The sequence below is a fragment of the Falco rusticolus genome, chromosome 3 (assembly GCF_015220075.1).
Source record: "Falco rusticolus isolate bFalRus1 chromosome 3, bFalRus1.pri, whole genome shotgun sequence".
NCBI classification, from domain to species: domain Eukaryota; kingdom Metazoa; phylum Chordata; class Aves; order Falconiformes; family Falconidae; genus Falco; species Falco rusticolus.
In genome coordinates this window covers 102,489,143-102,506,532 of record NC_051189.1, presented here as the reverse complement: position 1 = coordinate 102,506,532, position 17,390 = coordinate 102,489,143, and the positions used below count along the sequence as shown (strand labels likewise).

The 17,390-nt window shown below is 44.8% G+C and overlaps 1 protein-coding gene and 1 long non-coding RNA gene across 5 annotated transcripts in view; one reads left to right on the top strand and one right to left on the bottom strand.

Annotated features, from left to right (window-relative positions):
* The window catches only part of RECK (reversion inducing cysteine rich protein with kazal motifs), a 66,275-nt gene extending 59,777 nt beyond the window's left edge, over positions 1-6,498 (top strand). For both annotated transcript variants that reach the window (XM_037381668.1, XM_037381669.1), the window contains exons 20-21: positions 2,725-2,880; positions 5,227-6,498. In XM_037381668.1, the coding sequence (XP_037237565.1) occupies positions 2,725-2,880; positions 5,227-5,442 (372 nt within the window). In that variant the 3' untranslated portion in view covers positions 5,443-6,498. The remainder of the gene's footprint in view (positions 1-2,724; positions 2,881-5,226) is intronic.
* Positions 5,590-16,886, bottom strand: LOC119145301. Of its 3 annotated transcripts, none has more exons than XR_005103382.1 (6): positions 16,525-16,886; positions 13,048-13,263; positions 11,670-11,901; positions 6,945-10,817; positions 6,708-6,829; positions 5,590-5,775 (listed from the first exon to the last, which is right to left on the bottom strand). It is a non-coding gene; the product is annotated as an uncharacterized LOC119145301 (long non-coding RNA). The 3 variants fall into 3 exon arrangements; XR_005103381.1 differs by having other exon boundaries at positions 16,666-16,886; XR_005103383.1 differs by lacking the exon at positions 16,525-16,886 and adding an exon at positions 13,499-13,879.
* Positions 16,887-17,390: the final 504 nt, after the last annotated feature.

Here is a 17,390-nt window from a genome sequence, read left to right as displayed (position 1 = left end):
AGCAGAACACTTGATTTTTGGCATGACACCACAACAAAATAGAGTAATGACAATCATGCCTCGTGAAACAAAACAATTCATGTTTACATCTGCATGAGTTTTGTTTTTTTAAATATCAAGAAGAAAGAGAATGTCACTAAAACAGTATAAAATTACGTTAACCTGTTTATATGTTTAGAAGTAGAGATAATTAGCTATTATTGTAAAAACATAGAAAAATTTGGGTTGAACATGACCCCTGAGGATGGTCTAGTCCCAACCCCCTGCTTAAAGCGAGGTTAACTCCAGGTTGGATCAGCTTGGCCAGCTGAGCTTTTAATAACACCTCCAGGAGTGGAGATGCCACAAGCTGCACACGCTGCTGGACTCCCGCCAGCTCCTCAGTGTGGCCTGGGGATGGGGCAGGGCATAAATAAAGGGGGACGATGACTTCTGCTGGCTCAGTTCTTGCTGTTGCAGCCCAGTGTGTGGTTGGCCTTCATCTCAAGGCTGTGCTGCTGACTGGTGTTCTGCTGATTTCCCTGATTTCCCCTTAGAGATTTTGCGTTCGTGTTGTGTTGACTGGTTTTGCTGAATAGCAGTGTCTGATGGGTCATGACTGCATCCTGGAATGTCTTCCCGTTGTCATCTCTAATGGTACCAGGGACTTGGTGACCGCTGCAACTTCTCCCTTCATACCTTACAACCTGTGGTTGTGAAGAATTTTTAGTTTTAGTTAGAAGGGCTTTCTAGTTAAAGGAATTATTTGGACTTACTTAAGTAGTTACTCAAGTAGTTGGTGGTAAGTACTAAGTACCCAAATCCAGGTACTTAGTAGGTGAGAGGTGGATTAGGGTACTTAAATCGTTGCTTTTCTTCTCCCCCCCCCCCTCGTTTTTTTGTCACCACAGTCTTCCTGACTTTCTCTTCTCATGCTCATCTAACACCACAATACACAGTCTTCAGAGTTTTCAAAACTCGTATATATTTATATATATAAAACAATATATATCTCTCTCTTTACATTTGAAATATGTGATCTCTCAAATATTCAGGCCAGCATTCTCTTAGCACATACTAGAAACTACAGAAAGTTGACTGGGGTACAAAGCCCCCAGAGATGATCTCTGAGTGTTGCAGCCACCTGGAGCCTGTGCAGGGTGTGAACTGCCCTGAGCACAGTCAGGAGCTCTGTCCCTTTGTTACTCCACTGGCAGTCAGAGGCCAGCCAGCATCTCGGTAATACCGTAGAAAATGCCCAGCTGTGCATTTGAGTAATTTGATACTTTTGTCATCTATATTTAATTAATAACATTGATCTCCTCTGATTGTATCAATGAAACTATAGGATTGGTGTGCAGCTCTTGCTTTTGCCAGTATACATATACATACAGTGCATACATGCATTGTGCTGGAGATGGTTAAGGCTCAGATACACAGACTCATTGCTACAATTGCTAGTGTACACTTTAACCAACCCGAGAGGGCAAGGAGTAGTAATGTGCGCCTATTTTAGTTCAGACAGGTGGTTAATTTGAGGAAAAACTGCCTCAGCTACTGAAGAGTTTCTCCCCCCACCCCTCTGGCCTTTTTTGTAAAGACAGCAGGAAAAAAAAAGTCATCATCTACACAGAGCAAAGAAACATTAGAGATCTGCTAAAATTCTCATCTAGTCTACTAGATTTCTAATCTAAGACATAAAAATCCAAGTTTGACACTATCCATCATCCTTAAAGTATCCATGTGCTTCTGTTTTAAGACTGAACAGGGTTTGCTGATCAGTCAGCATGTCAGACTACATTTCAGCGGGGCTGTGACAGGGAAAACCCTCAGAGATCTGGTAAAAGAAGTGTCGTGCAACACCTTGCAGGTTTGGTCCATGTAGTCTACTTCGATTTCCCAGATTTCCATTTGTTAAGGTCCTGTACCAGTGGTCTTAAAAGAAACTAAGCTACAGTAGGATACAAAGAATGGATTTGCTGCAGCTAAAGCTGGAAAACAGAACAAAGCAGAATGACCAGAAGTCACAAGTATTTGTGTTGGTGGTCTATACTGTTCAGCACATGCAGAAGTGACCTGGAAAAAAAGATGAACAACCTGTAAGGTGTGGCAGTCCTTGAACAGACTGAGCATCTACAATCAAATTGTTGTTTGTCAGATACAAGCAGCAAGCAGAACAGAGACAAGAATTTTAAGAGAAAAACACATTTACCTGCTAGTTACGTAGTGATGTTGAAACATCATGCGCTCTCACATATACAGACATGTAACTGTCTTTACAAAGCCAGAGCTCTTCATTTCTGGTGGCTCTTGAAACAGATTCTATGATGGTAAGGGAGTGCTGGCTGGTGGGGCTGCTCTGCCTCTTGTTTCCCAGCGTGCGAGTACAAGCTGCTTTAACATAACCAGTTACGTTACTTTGAGGTACATGATACACGTGCACGCTAACTATGAAGCTGGAGAACAACATGTATTGAAACCATGGTTAATTTGAGCAGTAAATAATTTTTTTCCGCTCTTCACTTTTTTATGGGTTTGGTTTCTTTTTCAGAATCATAGAATCATTTTTTAGACTGATGTTTTAGAATCACTGAATCATTCCAGTTTTTTGCTAGCAATTAGAACTGAATAGTTTAATGGCTGAAACAAATTTTCTGACATGATTTCAAGTTGTTGAAACTGAAGAGGAGAAATGTAAGTTTGCATAATATCACTTCATCCACGAAGTTCTTTGTTTTCTTCCAGGTGACAAATAAAAAGCCTATAACCGTACTTGACGTACTTGAAAAAATCCGCCTGCATGTCTCAGTGCCACAGTGTGATGTGTTTGGATACTTAAGCATAGAATCTGAAATTGTGATCCTCATCATTCCTGTGGATCAGAACCCCAAACCGTTGCAGGTAGACCATGCTGTTATTTCGTTTGCCCGGTGTGGATTTACTTCATTTTTAGATGTGTACGCTACTTTTCTATTTTCAATACAGCAGTTTTAAAATTGTGCATTCTCCTGTGTCCCAAATACATGGGGATTTCTGTAGTGACTCAAATCTGACTAGCCAGGGTTATGGATGGTAAAACGTGTCTTGAGAATTCTGCTTTTCTGGTAAGAGGCTTTTAAGTGTGGGTAGTTAGAGGGGGGAGGTGAAGGAAGGCCAAGGACAGAGCAGTATGATTTTTGTTTTAAAATTAATAAATGCAGAACTCTCGATTTCCTATGACTAAAATAACAGAAAAATAATTACTGAATGCCCTCTTAAATTAATACTTATACACTCTGTATTAATTAATAGATAATTATGTAGTAATCATATATAATTATATAATATATATGATAATATATATAATTAATATATTATTAATTAATTAAACACACAGCTGCATATGAAATGGTACTCCTTTGTCTCCGGTGTCAGTGTTAAGAGTAGATTGAAGTATCTGTGGTATTAGGCTGAAGCACATCATGCGTATTGGTACCATATTCATACACTGTGCACATCTTGATGTTAAGGAGTCGTTCATACCAAAGAAGATCTGTTGATCCTATTCTGAGACCATCCTGGGTTTGATACTCCTTTCCACTTTATGGTAAAAAGTGCTGGGAGATCCCGAAATGCTATTATGCCCTTAAAAAGGAAATAACTTTCCAATAAGCTGCCCAGCTCGCTGTGTCACAGCTAGTTCATGCTAGCAAACAAGAACCTAACACTCACAGCACGGAACTCTAAAGGTAAACCAGCAAATGCAGCTCGGAGTCCTTACGGTGTTTTCTTTGGCGTAGTTCAGCGCAACAGAAGCAAGGCTTTGCTACGTATTGCTTTGTTACACCCTTGGAGCTGTTGCTTCATTTTTACTTTCTGCTTGTTAACCTGTGCAAGCAAGGAACATAATTCCTTGCCATTTTATAGTTGTTTCTAATAGTCTTGCCCAGCCCTGCTGAGAGCAGTTTATAGCGAAGTGGCTTTGCAGATCAGGTGCTCCGACTGCTTCATTCTGTTCCTGGCATGTCGGTGTGTACTGGTGTGAAATGAAGGACTTAGCTTTGACAAGGAAGGGGAGAGAAAACCTGGCCACACTCTCTCTTTTATCTTTTACAACGCAAACAGAATTCAGGCAGATTCATTTCCTTGTTTATTTTATATTGGTGGCTGCTTCCCATTTCCATTTTATTTGTACAGTCTAGTTTTGCATGCTCGGTATCGCTTCTGGGACAGGCTGAAATTACAGTGCAAGGGGACACATCACTGCCACAGACTTTGCAAGCTGCAGTATCTAACTGGGTAGGTTTTTTTCCCAGGCAGATACATTGTGTGTGTTTTGCTTGCCCATGCTACTGGAGCTACTGGCTCCAGCTCAGCTCCCGCTTATGTCTCTTTCTTTAATAGAAATAATCCAAAATGTAACCAGGACTTAGGAAACAAGGTCTGAGCCCTGCCAGCCTGGTCAGCTCTCACTCCACCTGCAGCAGGTGCAGTTGGACCCCTAGGCAGAGGAGGACTCTGAACGCAGAGAGCCCCTCTGAACCAGGGAGGAGCTGCTCTCCCACTGGTGACACTGGTTGCTGGTGCACGGGTTCCTCAGCTTTCAAGCCCTGGGCCTCCACGTGCGAGCTTGTCAAGTTAAAACCTCAGCCGAGGCAGCTTCCAAAGCTCTTAGTACTAAATTGACTCCTGGGTTGCAGTAGAAGGTAAGGTGGAAAAAATGAATTTTCTAACATAAATTTCTGATTATCATCATGTCAGTGGGGGAATGAAAACCTGAAAACTTGGGGTTTCTCAGGTTTTCCCATTATTTCCATTCTTCTCTTCCCTGCCCGTAAAAGAAATCAGTTTGCCCTGATTTAGAAGAAAAATCCCAGTAAGATGAAAATCTTGGATCTTCCACTGTTGCAGACTTCAAGGCAGTGTCCTGGTTAATCAGGAAGTCAGCCCTCAGTTTTAGAGATACTGACTTCAGTTATAGGTTACTGTGAGATTTTTGGCATGGGCATTCAAAACACATTTTACGTAGCTTCCTTCCTTCCCTTTTGCTACTACCTGGGGCTTCCACAGCAGTTTTCATAGTACCAAAGTCTATGATAAGGGCTCTGATATATTTTCTAGGAAACACTCCCAAAAGTTATATAACTCTTATGTGCTGATGGGAATAACTCTGATTTCCTTTCCTGAATTTTGCTATCTAGCAACACTTTTGCATTGGCATTTCATGTGGCAAGAGGAGAACTAAAAACTACTTTTTTTTTTTTTTAGATTGAAGCCTGCAATAAAGAAGCAGAAAAAATAGAGTCACTGATAAATTCAGACAGTCCAACATTAGCATCACACGTGCCGCTGTCAGCTCTAATTGCATCTCAAGTACAGGTTTCATTGAGCATCTCTTCACCTTCTGTTAAAGTGGTGCCTGTTCTGCACTCCCTGTTTGTAAGCCTTTTATTCCCCTTGTCAGCATTAATATATTATATATAACTGCTAAGAAAATATACATGAGTATTGCAGTGTTTTATATTGTGAAGGACATTCAGAATTGTTGATCACTGAAACAAAAACAAAAATTGTAGAAGATTTGATAAACTAATATTTTTTTTCAATGAAGAACTAAAAGTATTTGGAATAATGTGAAAAGATTATTCTTTTATTCATTACTAGTCAGATGAAAGTTTCAGCACAGGTAGGTGGTTTTCCATTCAGTTTCAGCACAATTAGGTGGTTTTCCATTGATCTTGGAAACATAAAAATACTCTCGAAGGATCCGACACAGATTTACGATTTTTGCAAGAAGGGATCTTACAGGGTTTTTATCTGCAATGAACAAAATAGTGTTTCAAATTTATTGAAGAACGTTTACTTTGTATTGTTCAGATGTGTATCAGTGACAATGAAATGCTATTTTAAACATCATGTTTGGAAGAAAAAAATTGCTGCTACTTAATTACCTTACCAAAAATTTAAGAGTCTATTCTCATGTAAATATGCTTTCATATTTTATTATGAAGAAAACTAACTAGCCCTGGGCCTGTTTCTGTAGACATCTTTACTTGGACTAGTGAAGATTGGCAGGACACTGGGCTCAGTGCGTGTAAAATGACAATCAAGCTCTATACTAGTACCTGACTTCAATGAAGAAATATGTTCTTTTTATAGTTTTGTACATTTCAGAATCTCATATTGGATGCAAATATAAAGAATCTCAGTATCTATATTTAAGTGTCATTTAAAATATTGCAGTATTTGCATGTTATCTAATGAAATTTATACTTCAAATGTTTATACAAACAGTATGTTTTATTACTTATTGTATTTTATGCACCTGACCTTAGTCCACATGAAGTATTTTATATCAGTATTATGATAGCCAACTTTTGAAGTATATACAGAAAAACTTATTTTTGCCAAAATGCTGAACTTTGAAAGAAAGCACTGAAAACTTTTTGAACATATATGTTGTTGTAGCATGTTTGTAGCGATTATTTTCTGCTAAATCTTTTAAATGCAAAAGTATTAAAACTTTTTATTTTAATAAAACACTTTGTCATGTGTCCTTGTATATGAATGCATGTAATTTTATAGAATTCTGCAATACAACATGTATTTTTCTTTCTCAAATCAACACAGAACTAACTGCAGTTACATACATTCATGACTCACGCAGTTTAATGTTTCCAAATGAAGTACATTTCAAGGGGGTTCAGGGGGTGGGCTGTGGAGTTCTTTACCAAATCTGCGTCACCTACATGTAAATCTATGCCATGAGTGTCAGATGAATGCAGACGTCTTCATGGGACCCTCCTGGGTAAGGTTATAGGTATCCTCCAGTTACATTTAGAAGAGACATCTCTCACCTACACCTGTGAAACTTGCACGAATGATAAGGACAGTATTAAAATAATATAATATATTGTATATTATATATGATATAATAATAACATATATAATTTTATATAATATAACAGAAATATAATAATTTGTACTTGGACTTGAAGGTTCGACCTCCTCCAGAGCAAACAGAGTGACTGGGTGCGTGTGCTCGCAAGCCCACAGAGTGAGTTTCTCTGACACCTCCATCAGCTGCTTTTCCAAGCACGTCCTTGTTGTTTGTTGTCTCTTTGTGAGTGAAGAGCACTTCTGTATTTTAAGTGCAGTTGTGCTGTGGCTGGAGTTCTGAGCACTTCTGCTAGACGAGTACAAACGCAGGTCATCCTTGGAAGTGTTCTTGCCAAATAACATCAGGAAGACTCATGCACATAATCATCAAAGTCTGGATACAAAAAAACTTGCCCATCTGTTTCTGAAATTTCTTCTGTGGATTCTTTAGAAAGTTGGACACGAGTACAATGAATGCATTTGAAAAGCTTTTTGAACTGAAATGGCTTAGATGATCTCCCCAGAAACTGCAAACAATTCAAGTGGTTTAGTGAATCCCTTGTTTTTTCCAAGTCATTAGCAAGTATCTCTTCAACATGTAGCCTGTTAGCTTGCTTAGCATTTGGCTGAAGCAATCCACTGCCTACTAAAATGAACAGAATTGTTAATGTCTTAAGGAAACAGATGTATGCCACACTGGTAAAACTATTAGTGGGGGTTTTTTTCACACCTGTGAAGATTTTCTCAAATGAAAGGTAATACCAAAAAAAGTTACCTCGATTTGCATGATGAATCTGGAAAAAAAAAGAATTTAAGCCCAGAGATTTTTGAATTCACATATGAGTGTCCAGCACTTGCTAGAAAAGAATGGAGATTTTGAGTGGTTATGTTAAATATTTGGTGATGCCTTGACGCAACAGAAGTTTAATGTTGTTGATTATGTGGGAGCCATTGGGCATTTCCATTTTGGCAGAGCCATAGTTAATTTGTATTTATGAATTATTAGTCTTACTGGTTTTTATTAGCTGATTATTTTTTATGTGTTATTTTAATGTATTCCTAAATTCCTGAACCTAAGTCCAGCATCTGCAGTGTACTGGGCTTAGGTTCTTTTTGCTGGATGAACAGAAGTACTTTAACAGTTAATGGGTTTTCTCAAGACCTTGGACTGCCTCAAGGGAATGAAGAAACTATTTACTTACGGGGTTTGAATCCGATTGAATTAGGAGAAAAGATGGAAGAAACCAAGCCTGGAGTTACTCACAAGTCAGGAAATTTGAACCTAATGGGGAAAATCTGATGCAGGTTCCAGACGAGTTTTCCCTCTAAGTGCTGATCACGTTCTGTCCCATCTGCGTGGGAATCTGGGGCCACTTCAGCAGAAATGGCGACAGCACAAGGGCACTGCAAAGCCGCACAAGCCTGGTTGTTGCTTTTGTAACAGGACCCAGCTGAAGCATTTACAAACCATTGGGTTTTTGCCTGCTGAACACCAGAGGTGACGTCAGTAACTGGCTCCAGAGGGATGTTTCCCTTCTGCTTCCATTAGTTTAGTTTGGCTGCTGTCAGCAGGACAGGGCGCAGGGGCTGCAGCAGCACCCGCGGGGATGCACTGCCGGGGGCTCAGCTGCGCCGCGGGCCGCAGCCTGCCGCCTCGCGCTTGGTGCCTGGTGCCTCGCCCTGCTGCCAAGTTTCAAGCCCAGCAGGAGCTGGGATCGCTGGATTTCAGAGACCGCAACAGTCGGGTCTGCGAGAGGGCACGAGATGGGCGCTCGGCCCCGCCGCGTGCCGCCAGAGCTGCGCCGCTCTTCCATGCTCCGGCCTTACGCAGCTTGACGCTACGTCAGTGCGTGGACAGCTGTGTGAACGGCTCCGGGCTGAACGGCACTGCCAGCTGTACAGCCTTGCTGAGTTTTATGATGCTTTCCCAGGTCTTCCTTCCACACACAGCGTGCTGCAAAGCTTTTCAACACTGTCACTAATTACAGCTGACCAGAACTATGCCGTTCAGCATATATAAGAGCACAGTTCTGATTATTATATACAGATTATACATCACATCTATGAACCTATACATGGCTTTCCAATTTGTTGTATTGACAGTTACCTGTTAATCAGATCTCCATCCATTCTTAGAATAAATATATCTTCCCTCAATGTATTCTCAGATTTGCCCTCCTCAAAGCCAGTTTCTGTTGGGTTTGGCCAGGTGCAGCAAGAAATAACCTGAGCCGAAGGAGGTGGTGCTGGTTCAGTACGTCATAATCTTACGTGCTGTAAAGAGCCACCCTTGTGTTTTGGCAAATGCTTTCTGTTGGCTTTGGCGAGGTTTCGTAGTTTATTTCTTTGTGCTTGGATCCAAGCATCAGCTGCAACATATGCAAAGGTTTTTAATCTGGTTCTTCAGTTCTGCTGCTCCTTCTAAGCTAGCATTCTTCTAAAGCACTTCTGAGCAGTCCTAGCAGGTGATGTGATTTCGTTAGCAGGTCAGGACACACAGCAGAACAGGACATTTCTTTGCAAAACCTTCTCACCAGTGCTAGCGTGGTCAGTTTCAAACTGAAGCCTCCTCTTCAACATGGCGATCCACAATTCTGCACGGCTCGCTGGCAGTGGACTGAATGGACAGGTTATGACTACTGTTTGGTGCATAAATTTACTTTTTAATCAATTTTTGAACTGCAGCAGCAGGAGTGACATCAGTAAATATATATAAGGATGTATTGCCATGCACATATACAGCTATATAAACATGTATGTGTATAAATACATTTATCTCACAGTGCCCTGTGTCAGGCTCTGTATCACCCTCTTCAAGAAGAGCACATTTGGCCATTGCAGAGAATTTAGCAATTTATTTTAGCAAAGAATCCAAATTTTGGGTGTTAATACTTTTAAAGTTGAATATCAAGTACGACATGGCAATCAAAGCTGCGGGATCCAACTGTGTGATTTTGTTATGTAATTTATACACGGTGTTGCCTAACTGTAAGTGTGCAAAAACGCTGAAAAAAATGTCTCTGGCTTGTTGCATTCTGAAGTGCACCTCTCAGCAGCCATCCCTGTTCCTGAGTCAGGGCAAGCGCAGCAGCAGCTCCTGCGCATGGCGCAAGGGCCGCCCTCAGCAGCAGCAGCAGCTGCTACCAGCCGCCCACAGAGGTTCAGTCCCTCTGGCATAAGTAAGTTTAAGTATTTCTAGCCATTAATTCCGTGCAGAAACTGAGCTGCTGCTGGCAAGGCTGTGGTTGTCCTGTTCACTAGCAAGGACAAGGGCCGTGGGCACCACCGGCTCCTCCGGGCGACCACTTCAGCCAGACCCGGCACAGCTTGGCCACAACACAAGGTACCACGAGCGGCTGGTTCTATGCTGGAAAACAAACTGTGTCTCAAACACACTCTGTGCATGTGTGAAACCTGCCAGGTTGTGCATTTTGCTTTTTTTACCAGACCTGAAGTGGCAATGCAAAGTCTGACCCAGCATCTCATGGCTGCAGTGTTTCAAGTGCTGCTCATAGCCCCAGTGCTGCACTTGCTGCACACCTGGACCACGGCTTTAAGAGCTCACTCAGGACCCAGATGAAATCAAAGATGATGTCAGAAACACAAATACACATTTCAAAACTAGAAAATAGATAAAGCTATGGTATTTTTAACTCAGTTTAGCTAAGTCAGGTTAGCATAGCCATGAAGACAGAGTAACTTTGGTTTTACCTTCCCCAAGTAATGCAGACAGGATGCATGTCTCGCTTCCAGGCTGGTCTAGGAGCCGCGGAGCCTTAACTCCAGCGCTGCCTGCACAGTAGTAGCACCCTCTGCAGTCCCCAGCACGGAAATCGTCAGTGTCTGAGCAAGGAACAACAGAGCTGGACAGAATATTGCATTCCAAAAATTATCAGATGTGGCCTTCTCTGTGCAATGGAAAACCTGCGGGGTCCGACTTCCTGTTCCCATCAGTCTCATTTGACTGAAACCCGATTTTCCTAAAGGCACAGGATACAACCATAAAACCGTGAGTTGGCATTTACAAAGCTGTTGTAACTGAATTTTCTAGGGTAGTTTCTTGCGGTTTTTTTTAACTCCCCAAAAGAAAAATGTTATTTGCAATTGCAGATTATTTCTTCAGCTTATGGTTAACAGAGTTATGCACTTGGTACTGCGTAAAAGTAAATTATATGCCATGTCCCTTAACCGCTCCTTGTTGCTGTGTGCTTTTTTGTAGCACAGTGAAGACTATGGGCACAGCTGGGAAAGTTTGAAAAGTTGCTCATAGGGTTCATTACAATCATTTTAAAAATATGAAAATAAATGGGTATCTCTTTTTCCATATTCTTGGAAGCTTTCCACAATTTCTGTTATCACGTAGCTCCCCACCATAATTTCCAATTTATTTTTGTTTTTCCCATTAGCTGCAGTAGCTGTCCCTCAAACATTTGCTGACCAGAACCAACCCTTCTTTCTTACACAGCACTTTTAAAAAAATAATTACAAAAAACTTTGACCGTGTGGGTTTTACAGCCATTTAGAAAAAAACTGTTCTTTAAAAACAGAAATAAGTTTTTGATCTCCTCACAGCAGAGCACACTCCTCTGATGAAAATGCAACTGTGTGCACTCCATTACTTTGCCTTACCCAAGGTAACTAACCTGCCGTTACAGCATAGATCATGGATATGCCCGCCGTAGCTGGCACGTATGTATGAGCGCTACCTTTTCAACTGGGTGTACCCTAGTGTTTACAGAAATGTTTTATTACCATAACAGCTCTTTTCCTGTATCCCATTAATTTGAAAATTGAAGAATATTTAAATAAAAGTAAGACACCTATCATCTTACCTCTGAACTTCAATCTGTAAATTGGGGTGTTAGCATCACTATTTCTCTGTGGTTGCACAGCACAGCATATTCTGCTGCTGAATCCCACGTTGCAAGTCACAAATTACATTCTCCAAGTCTTTTTTGGGTTTGTTTTGGTTTTTCTCTCCTCCAAATGAAACAACTGCCATGGTTTCACCACCTTCTGTTTGAATTCTGATGACAGATGCAGACTTCCCCTGCTTATGATACCCTGTAAAGAGAAGGAACTCAGCTATCCAAACTTTCAGCGCTTGTTGCAGCCCACTGGCAATTCACAATGTATTTAAAACATGGCATTGCAGTAACAGATACCTACTTCTGTGTAGTACAAGGTTTGCTCTCATTATTTTACGACTAATTAACACCATGGTATTAACAGGGTATATAGAGTTGACTCCATCTAAGCACCCCAACCACAATCTATCATCTCACACATCCTCAGCTATTCAGTCAAAGCCAGTGAAATTACGGCCTCTAATATCACAGCCTGTGTTAGTGACTAAATACTGCCCGTCCAGCTCTAGGTGGCTGCAACAGGAGAAGCTGCACAGGCAGAAACAGAGGAACGACCCCTGTAACAGGATGGCTGTTACGAAGGTGGCTGCTTTGACCCCAGCCAGCAACTCCGCCTCATGCAGCTGCTTGCTCCCCCCACCTGGTGGGATGCAGAGGAGAACTGGGAAAAGGTAAACATTGTGAGCTGGGATAAGAACAGTTCAATAATGGAAATAAAGTCAAACATAATACTAACGCTACTAGTACTAATTACAATGAAAAGGGAGATGACAACAGGAGAAAGAGAACTAAAGCTCAAGACAGAACCGCCCCCCCAAGCGATGCACAGTACAATGGCTCGCCCCCACTGAGCGATGCCCAGCCCGTCCCCCAGCAGCGACCCCCCCAGCCCCCCCCAGTTTATATACTCAGCGTGACGCCATACGGCATGGAACAGCCCTCTGGCCCGCGGGGGCCAGCTGTCCTGGCCGTGCCCCCCAGCTCCTTGTGCCCCCCAGCTGCTCGCTGGCCGCCCGAGAAGCTGAGAACTCCTCGACGGAGTATAAATGTGGCCCAGCACCAGCCGAGCTCAGCGTGTGCCCCCAGCGCCGCTCCCACCACCCCCAGTGCCCCCCGCCCCCGCTACAAAGAAAATGAACTCCCTCCTAGCCCGCACAGGACACTAACAGAAAAAACAGTCACTGGTGACTTCCACCCGCACTTGACGCCGTGGGGATGCGCCAGCGGCAGCAAGCTGGTGCCCTTGGCGCAAGGGGCAGCCCAGCAGCGGGCAGGCAGGCTGCGGCACAGCCACGGGGGTCCCACACCCGCTGCCCTGCCAGAACGGCTACCGCGGGCTTACCGGTAACAATGCCCGACTGCATTACTGCATTATTTTGCCGGCACTTCTCTTGCATAATGGTTGCCATCTTGCAAGCCTGAGGGGAACTTCTCTTTTTAATCATCAAATGCGTGCGAGCAGCAGAGCTGAGCCTGCGGCTGGTGGCCTGCCCACCATTTAGCTGTTCCAGCCATAAAGGTCTCCACCTGAACCAGCCATCTGCGGGTCCTGTAGCACCTGCGGAGAGAAATAAGCATCTTCAGGAGGAGTCATCTCTTGTATTTTAAATATCTTGTAGGGTAAGAAAGACTGCGCTCTAGGAACGCTCGCGTGGGCAGAGGGTGCTCCCACTGGCGCAAGGAACAGTGCGCGGGGTAGCTCCTCAGCAGTGGTAGGCGTAACCAGGACACTTCTCATCAGTCTTAGACCAATTCTTAGCCAGGTTTAAGCATACTCAAAAATATGCAAGGACCTGATTACAATCCAGTAATATGCACCCATCGCATTCGTGGAGAGCAGTTTCTCTTGGGAAGTGTTCAATAAGCTTCAGAGGCAAACACGGTGTGGGCGGGGGCCAGCGGTGCCGATTCACTCTGAACTTTCCCCGTCACTGTTTGTGCACCGAGGCTCCGTGTGGCGCTGCCTCCGGCGCGGCACCATCCCTGTGCCCCGATGGTGGCACCCACAACCCATTGTCCCTGGTATTCATTTGTCACACAGCCAGAAGTAGCACACTCACATCTGTGCTCAACAAGTGGAAATAAGTGTAAATAAACTCAACTTGCGCTCAACAAGTAAATAAATTAAATAGAAAACATGCACATTGATAAGCAGATCGAGATAACATCACTGGAACAAACACTGGAAATGAACTAATTGTTCAGTACTTGTTCTCAAGGGCATAACAAGATTTCCAATTCTGAAATTTCCAAACCCGCCTAGTTCACCCAAGTTTCCTTTGTACAGCCGAGCCACATGTCAGGCAGAGGGGTTCAGGCACGGGCAGCGTGCACATACCAACCATGCCACCCCGTCATACTCCGATTCCTGACAGCAGAGCAGATGTTTCATACGAGGGCACAGCAGGAACATCTATCCTCAGTGGCACACGCAGCCGCTGCTGACCCCCGACAGCCGCCCCGCACCCCACTGCCCCGCCAGCTCCGCCGCCACGCTCACAGCAGCCAAGGAGGCTCCTGCCGGCACAGGAGGAATGAAGCCAGGCTGGGCAAAGCGCAGCCCCTCTGCCCACGGCGCGGGCAGCATGGCACACAGCCCAGGCCCCACGGCCGCGGCTCAGCAACCCCGGCACCCGGGACCAGCGTGGGAGTCGGTGCAGGGCAGGCGGGCGCACCCCTCCACAGGGGACCCCTGGTTAGGGACCCCTCAGCCCAGCGGACATGCGTAAGGCCACGGGCACGGAGGGAGCAGGCAGATTCTGTGCGATGGAGGGGCTGGAGCAGCTCAGCGGCCAGGGAAGGCGGGAGCGCAGGGACACCTCGGCTGGAGAGGCAACGGGGGTCCCACCAGCGCACGGGCGCCCGAAGGGTGGGAGCGGCGAAGGGGGAGCTGGGCTCGCCCCAGCAGAGCCCGCTGTTAGACAAGAGGCAAAAGCCTCAATTTCTGTCTGAACACCAGAGAACACCTGCAGCGTGAGCTGGGTCGGAGACCGGCACCGGCTGCCCAGAGGGGCTGGCAGCACCTCCCGCCCCACAGGGCTCCCGCTCAGCACGCCGGACACAGCCCCGGGCTGGATTAGATAACCCAAAGAAGTCTCGTCCCACCTCAACCATTCTGTGATTCCATAATAAAGCTCTGAGTAGCTGAAAAGTAGCACTACACGTGCTACACGTGCTGTAAATTTCGCGGGTCTCCTCGCTTATTCTGCATTTTTAAAACGTAGCTATTAATTGCACTATTTGAAGCCCTAATGTATGCCCTATCTTCTCTTTGCAAGTTAATTAGTTAATTCCACACCAAGAATCCTATTGCAGCAACACATTTCAAAAACAAATACCAAACAACTCTGAGCTGCTGCACTTTGTGCACCCAACCGGCTGCGGCCACCGCACAGCGCTGGGGCAGCCCCGGGCACGTAGCTGGCACCCGGGAAGGGGGCTGAAGGCGTCCGACCCCCTCCTGGCTCCCCCAACAGCTCCCTGCACTGCTGGGGGAGTTCAAGCCACAATTCAGTAAGTCAAGTGAGTTGAAAACGTATTATATAGCTACTACACACTTCTCAAAGGTACATATTTCTCTCCATATAGTATGGCCCTTCCTGCACTGTGAAATGAAAGGTCTGGCCCAAAACTCACAGGTTAGGGGAAGACTGACAGCCATAGCCCAGGTGCCTCTACTTTGAATGTTTAACACCCAGATCGCTGTCTAGCGTACTTCTCTATTTGTGTTAAAGCTTTGGATGTATTTTTTGAAGTCTGTATTTATTTATGGCTTCAGAATGTTCGTCTTTCAATACAGAAATCCTGTCCTCTCTAAAACGTATCAATTTCACAGGTTCAAAACCACTGCTGTTATGTTGTCAGTAGCTCAAAAGATTTTTTTGTATATTGTTTTATGATTTTTTTTACAAGACAGAGCTAGTACGTGCTAAAGGTCTTTTTAGAAAAGCTGCTGTGGACCATTAACAGGAACGGAAAGCTGTTCAGAGTTGCATGAGGTGTTTGGCTCAGATTTGTGTTTGCTGAAGGAAGCATACCACAGTTTCTGAGAAGGAATATAACTTTCCTTAAATTAAGTACAGAAACAGCTAGGTACAGTGTGGGAAACATATATTTTGATAGGCTCAGTGGGACACTACACTCTTGTGGTTTTAAAACAAAACTTCAACCCTAAGATTCAAAATACAAAGCGTGGCCAGGGTTGTGTCCCCACGGAAAGCCCGCAGGTGGCATCACTGCCCAAGCTGAGTTACGTTTCAGCTGCTTTTAACTTAGAAGGAATATAACTGGTTTGGGATTTCTTTGCATTTTTTTTTCTTAAGCTAGCGCTTTTCTACAGCTTCAGCTCTACTTTCTGTGCCACTTAATTCTCAAAATCGAATTTGCACAGGCCTGATAAGTCTGTCATGCTTTTACGTAAATTTACTTTCTCCTGCAGACATCCACCGGGAAGCGTCCCAGACTGCTCCAAGAACACAACTCCTCTGTATCTAAACCGGCACGTCATTTCTGCGTGGGTTTTGAGCACACCTGACGCCAAGGATGTGTAGGGTTGTGTTAAACTGCTGGCATGGAACGAGCCAAAGCTGTAACAATAGTTTCTGTCACTACTAATCTGCAAAGTCTGTGTAACTGGGCATTCCAAGAGGCCACACACACACACAGACACAGACACACACGCGCTCTCAAGTTTTCAACCCTCGTGAGCAAAGAAGTGCATGTTTTGAAGATTAAGAAAACCCTGGTTCAAGGAACTCGTGTGCACAGACGTGACAGTATCAGGAACTACAGTAAATTCAGCCTTACTGCCTTGACTTACAAGAGGGAAACCAGCAAGTGAGGAAGCCAAGTTACAGCTGGAGGCGCCACCGGAGGAGACCAGAAAGCAGCCTGGTGATGTCGCGCGAGCTGCTGCAGCGTTGGTCCATCGTTCAGAAAGGACATCAAGCGTTACCAGTACCTTAACATCTGAACGGTCACCAGCAGACTGCAGCACTGCTTCTTCTCTGGTATCGGGGCCCTCAGCAAGGGCAGGATGGAGGATCAGCCAGGAGCCAAGGCGCAGGGGATCCTGATGGCCACCAGGACACAGTGCCCCCTGCTCCAGCTGCGCAGCGCTGAACCCTTCCACGTGCAGCCACCTGGGCACCATGTATATCATCTGCTGTTGAAAAGAAGGAGGATGTAAACTGAGGCAGGGATGTCCCTGACTGAGCCTTGACTGGCCGCCCCCCTCCTCCCTCGCAGCCCCCCGCATGGCTTCTGGGGCTCCCTGCCGGCCGCAGCGCGAGCGGGCTGTGCTTGCTCTGCAGCCCCCCAGCGACATGCACACCCAGTCCCGCGCTAGAACAGAGCCTAGTACTGCTCCCACCCGTTCCTCATGCGTGCTCTCCCGAGCTGGTCTCTCCTCTGAGGGACCTCAGCGGCATCAGCTGCACACCTCCAGCGTTACAGGCTGCAGCTCAGACCCCTCATGGACACAGGGTAGGTGAGAAGTTGACTCGTCAGAGAAGCACAAATAGCGTATTTTATTTAGCAGTACGGAGGGAAGGGAACTTAAAAAAAAAAAAAAAAAGTCTCCCTTGCAGGATTTATGGCCCTGCTCAGGGCTTGTCACCAACATAGCATTTGCAGTGCTGCTTAACCCTCCCATGTCAGCTGGTTATCTTTATCCGGTTTGTGAAT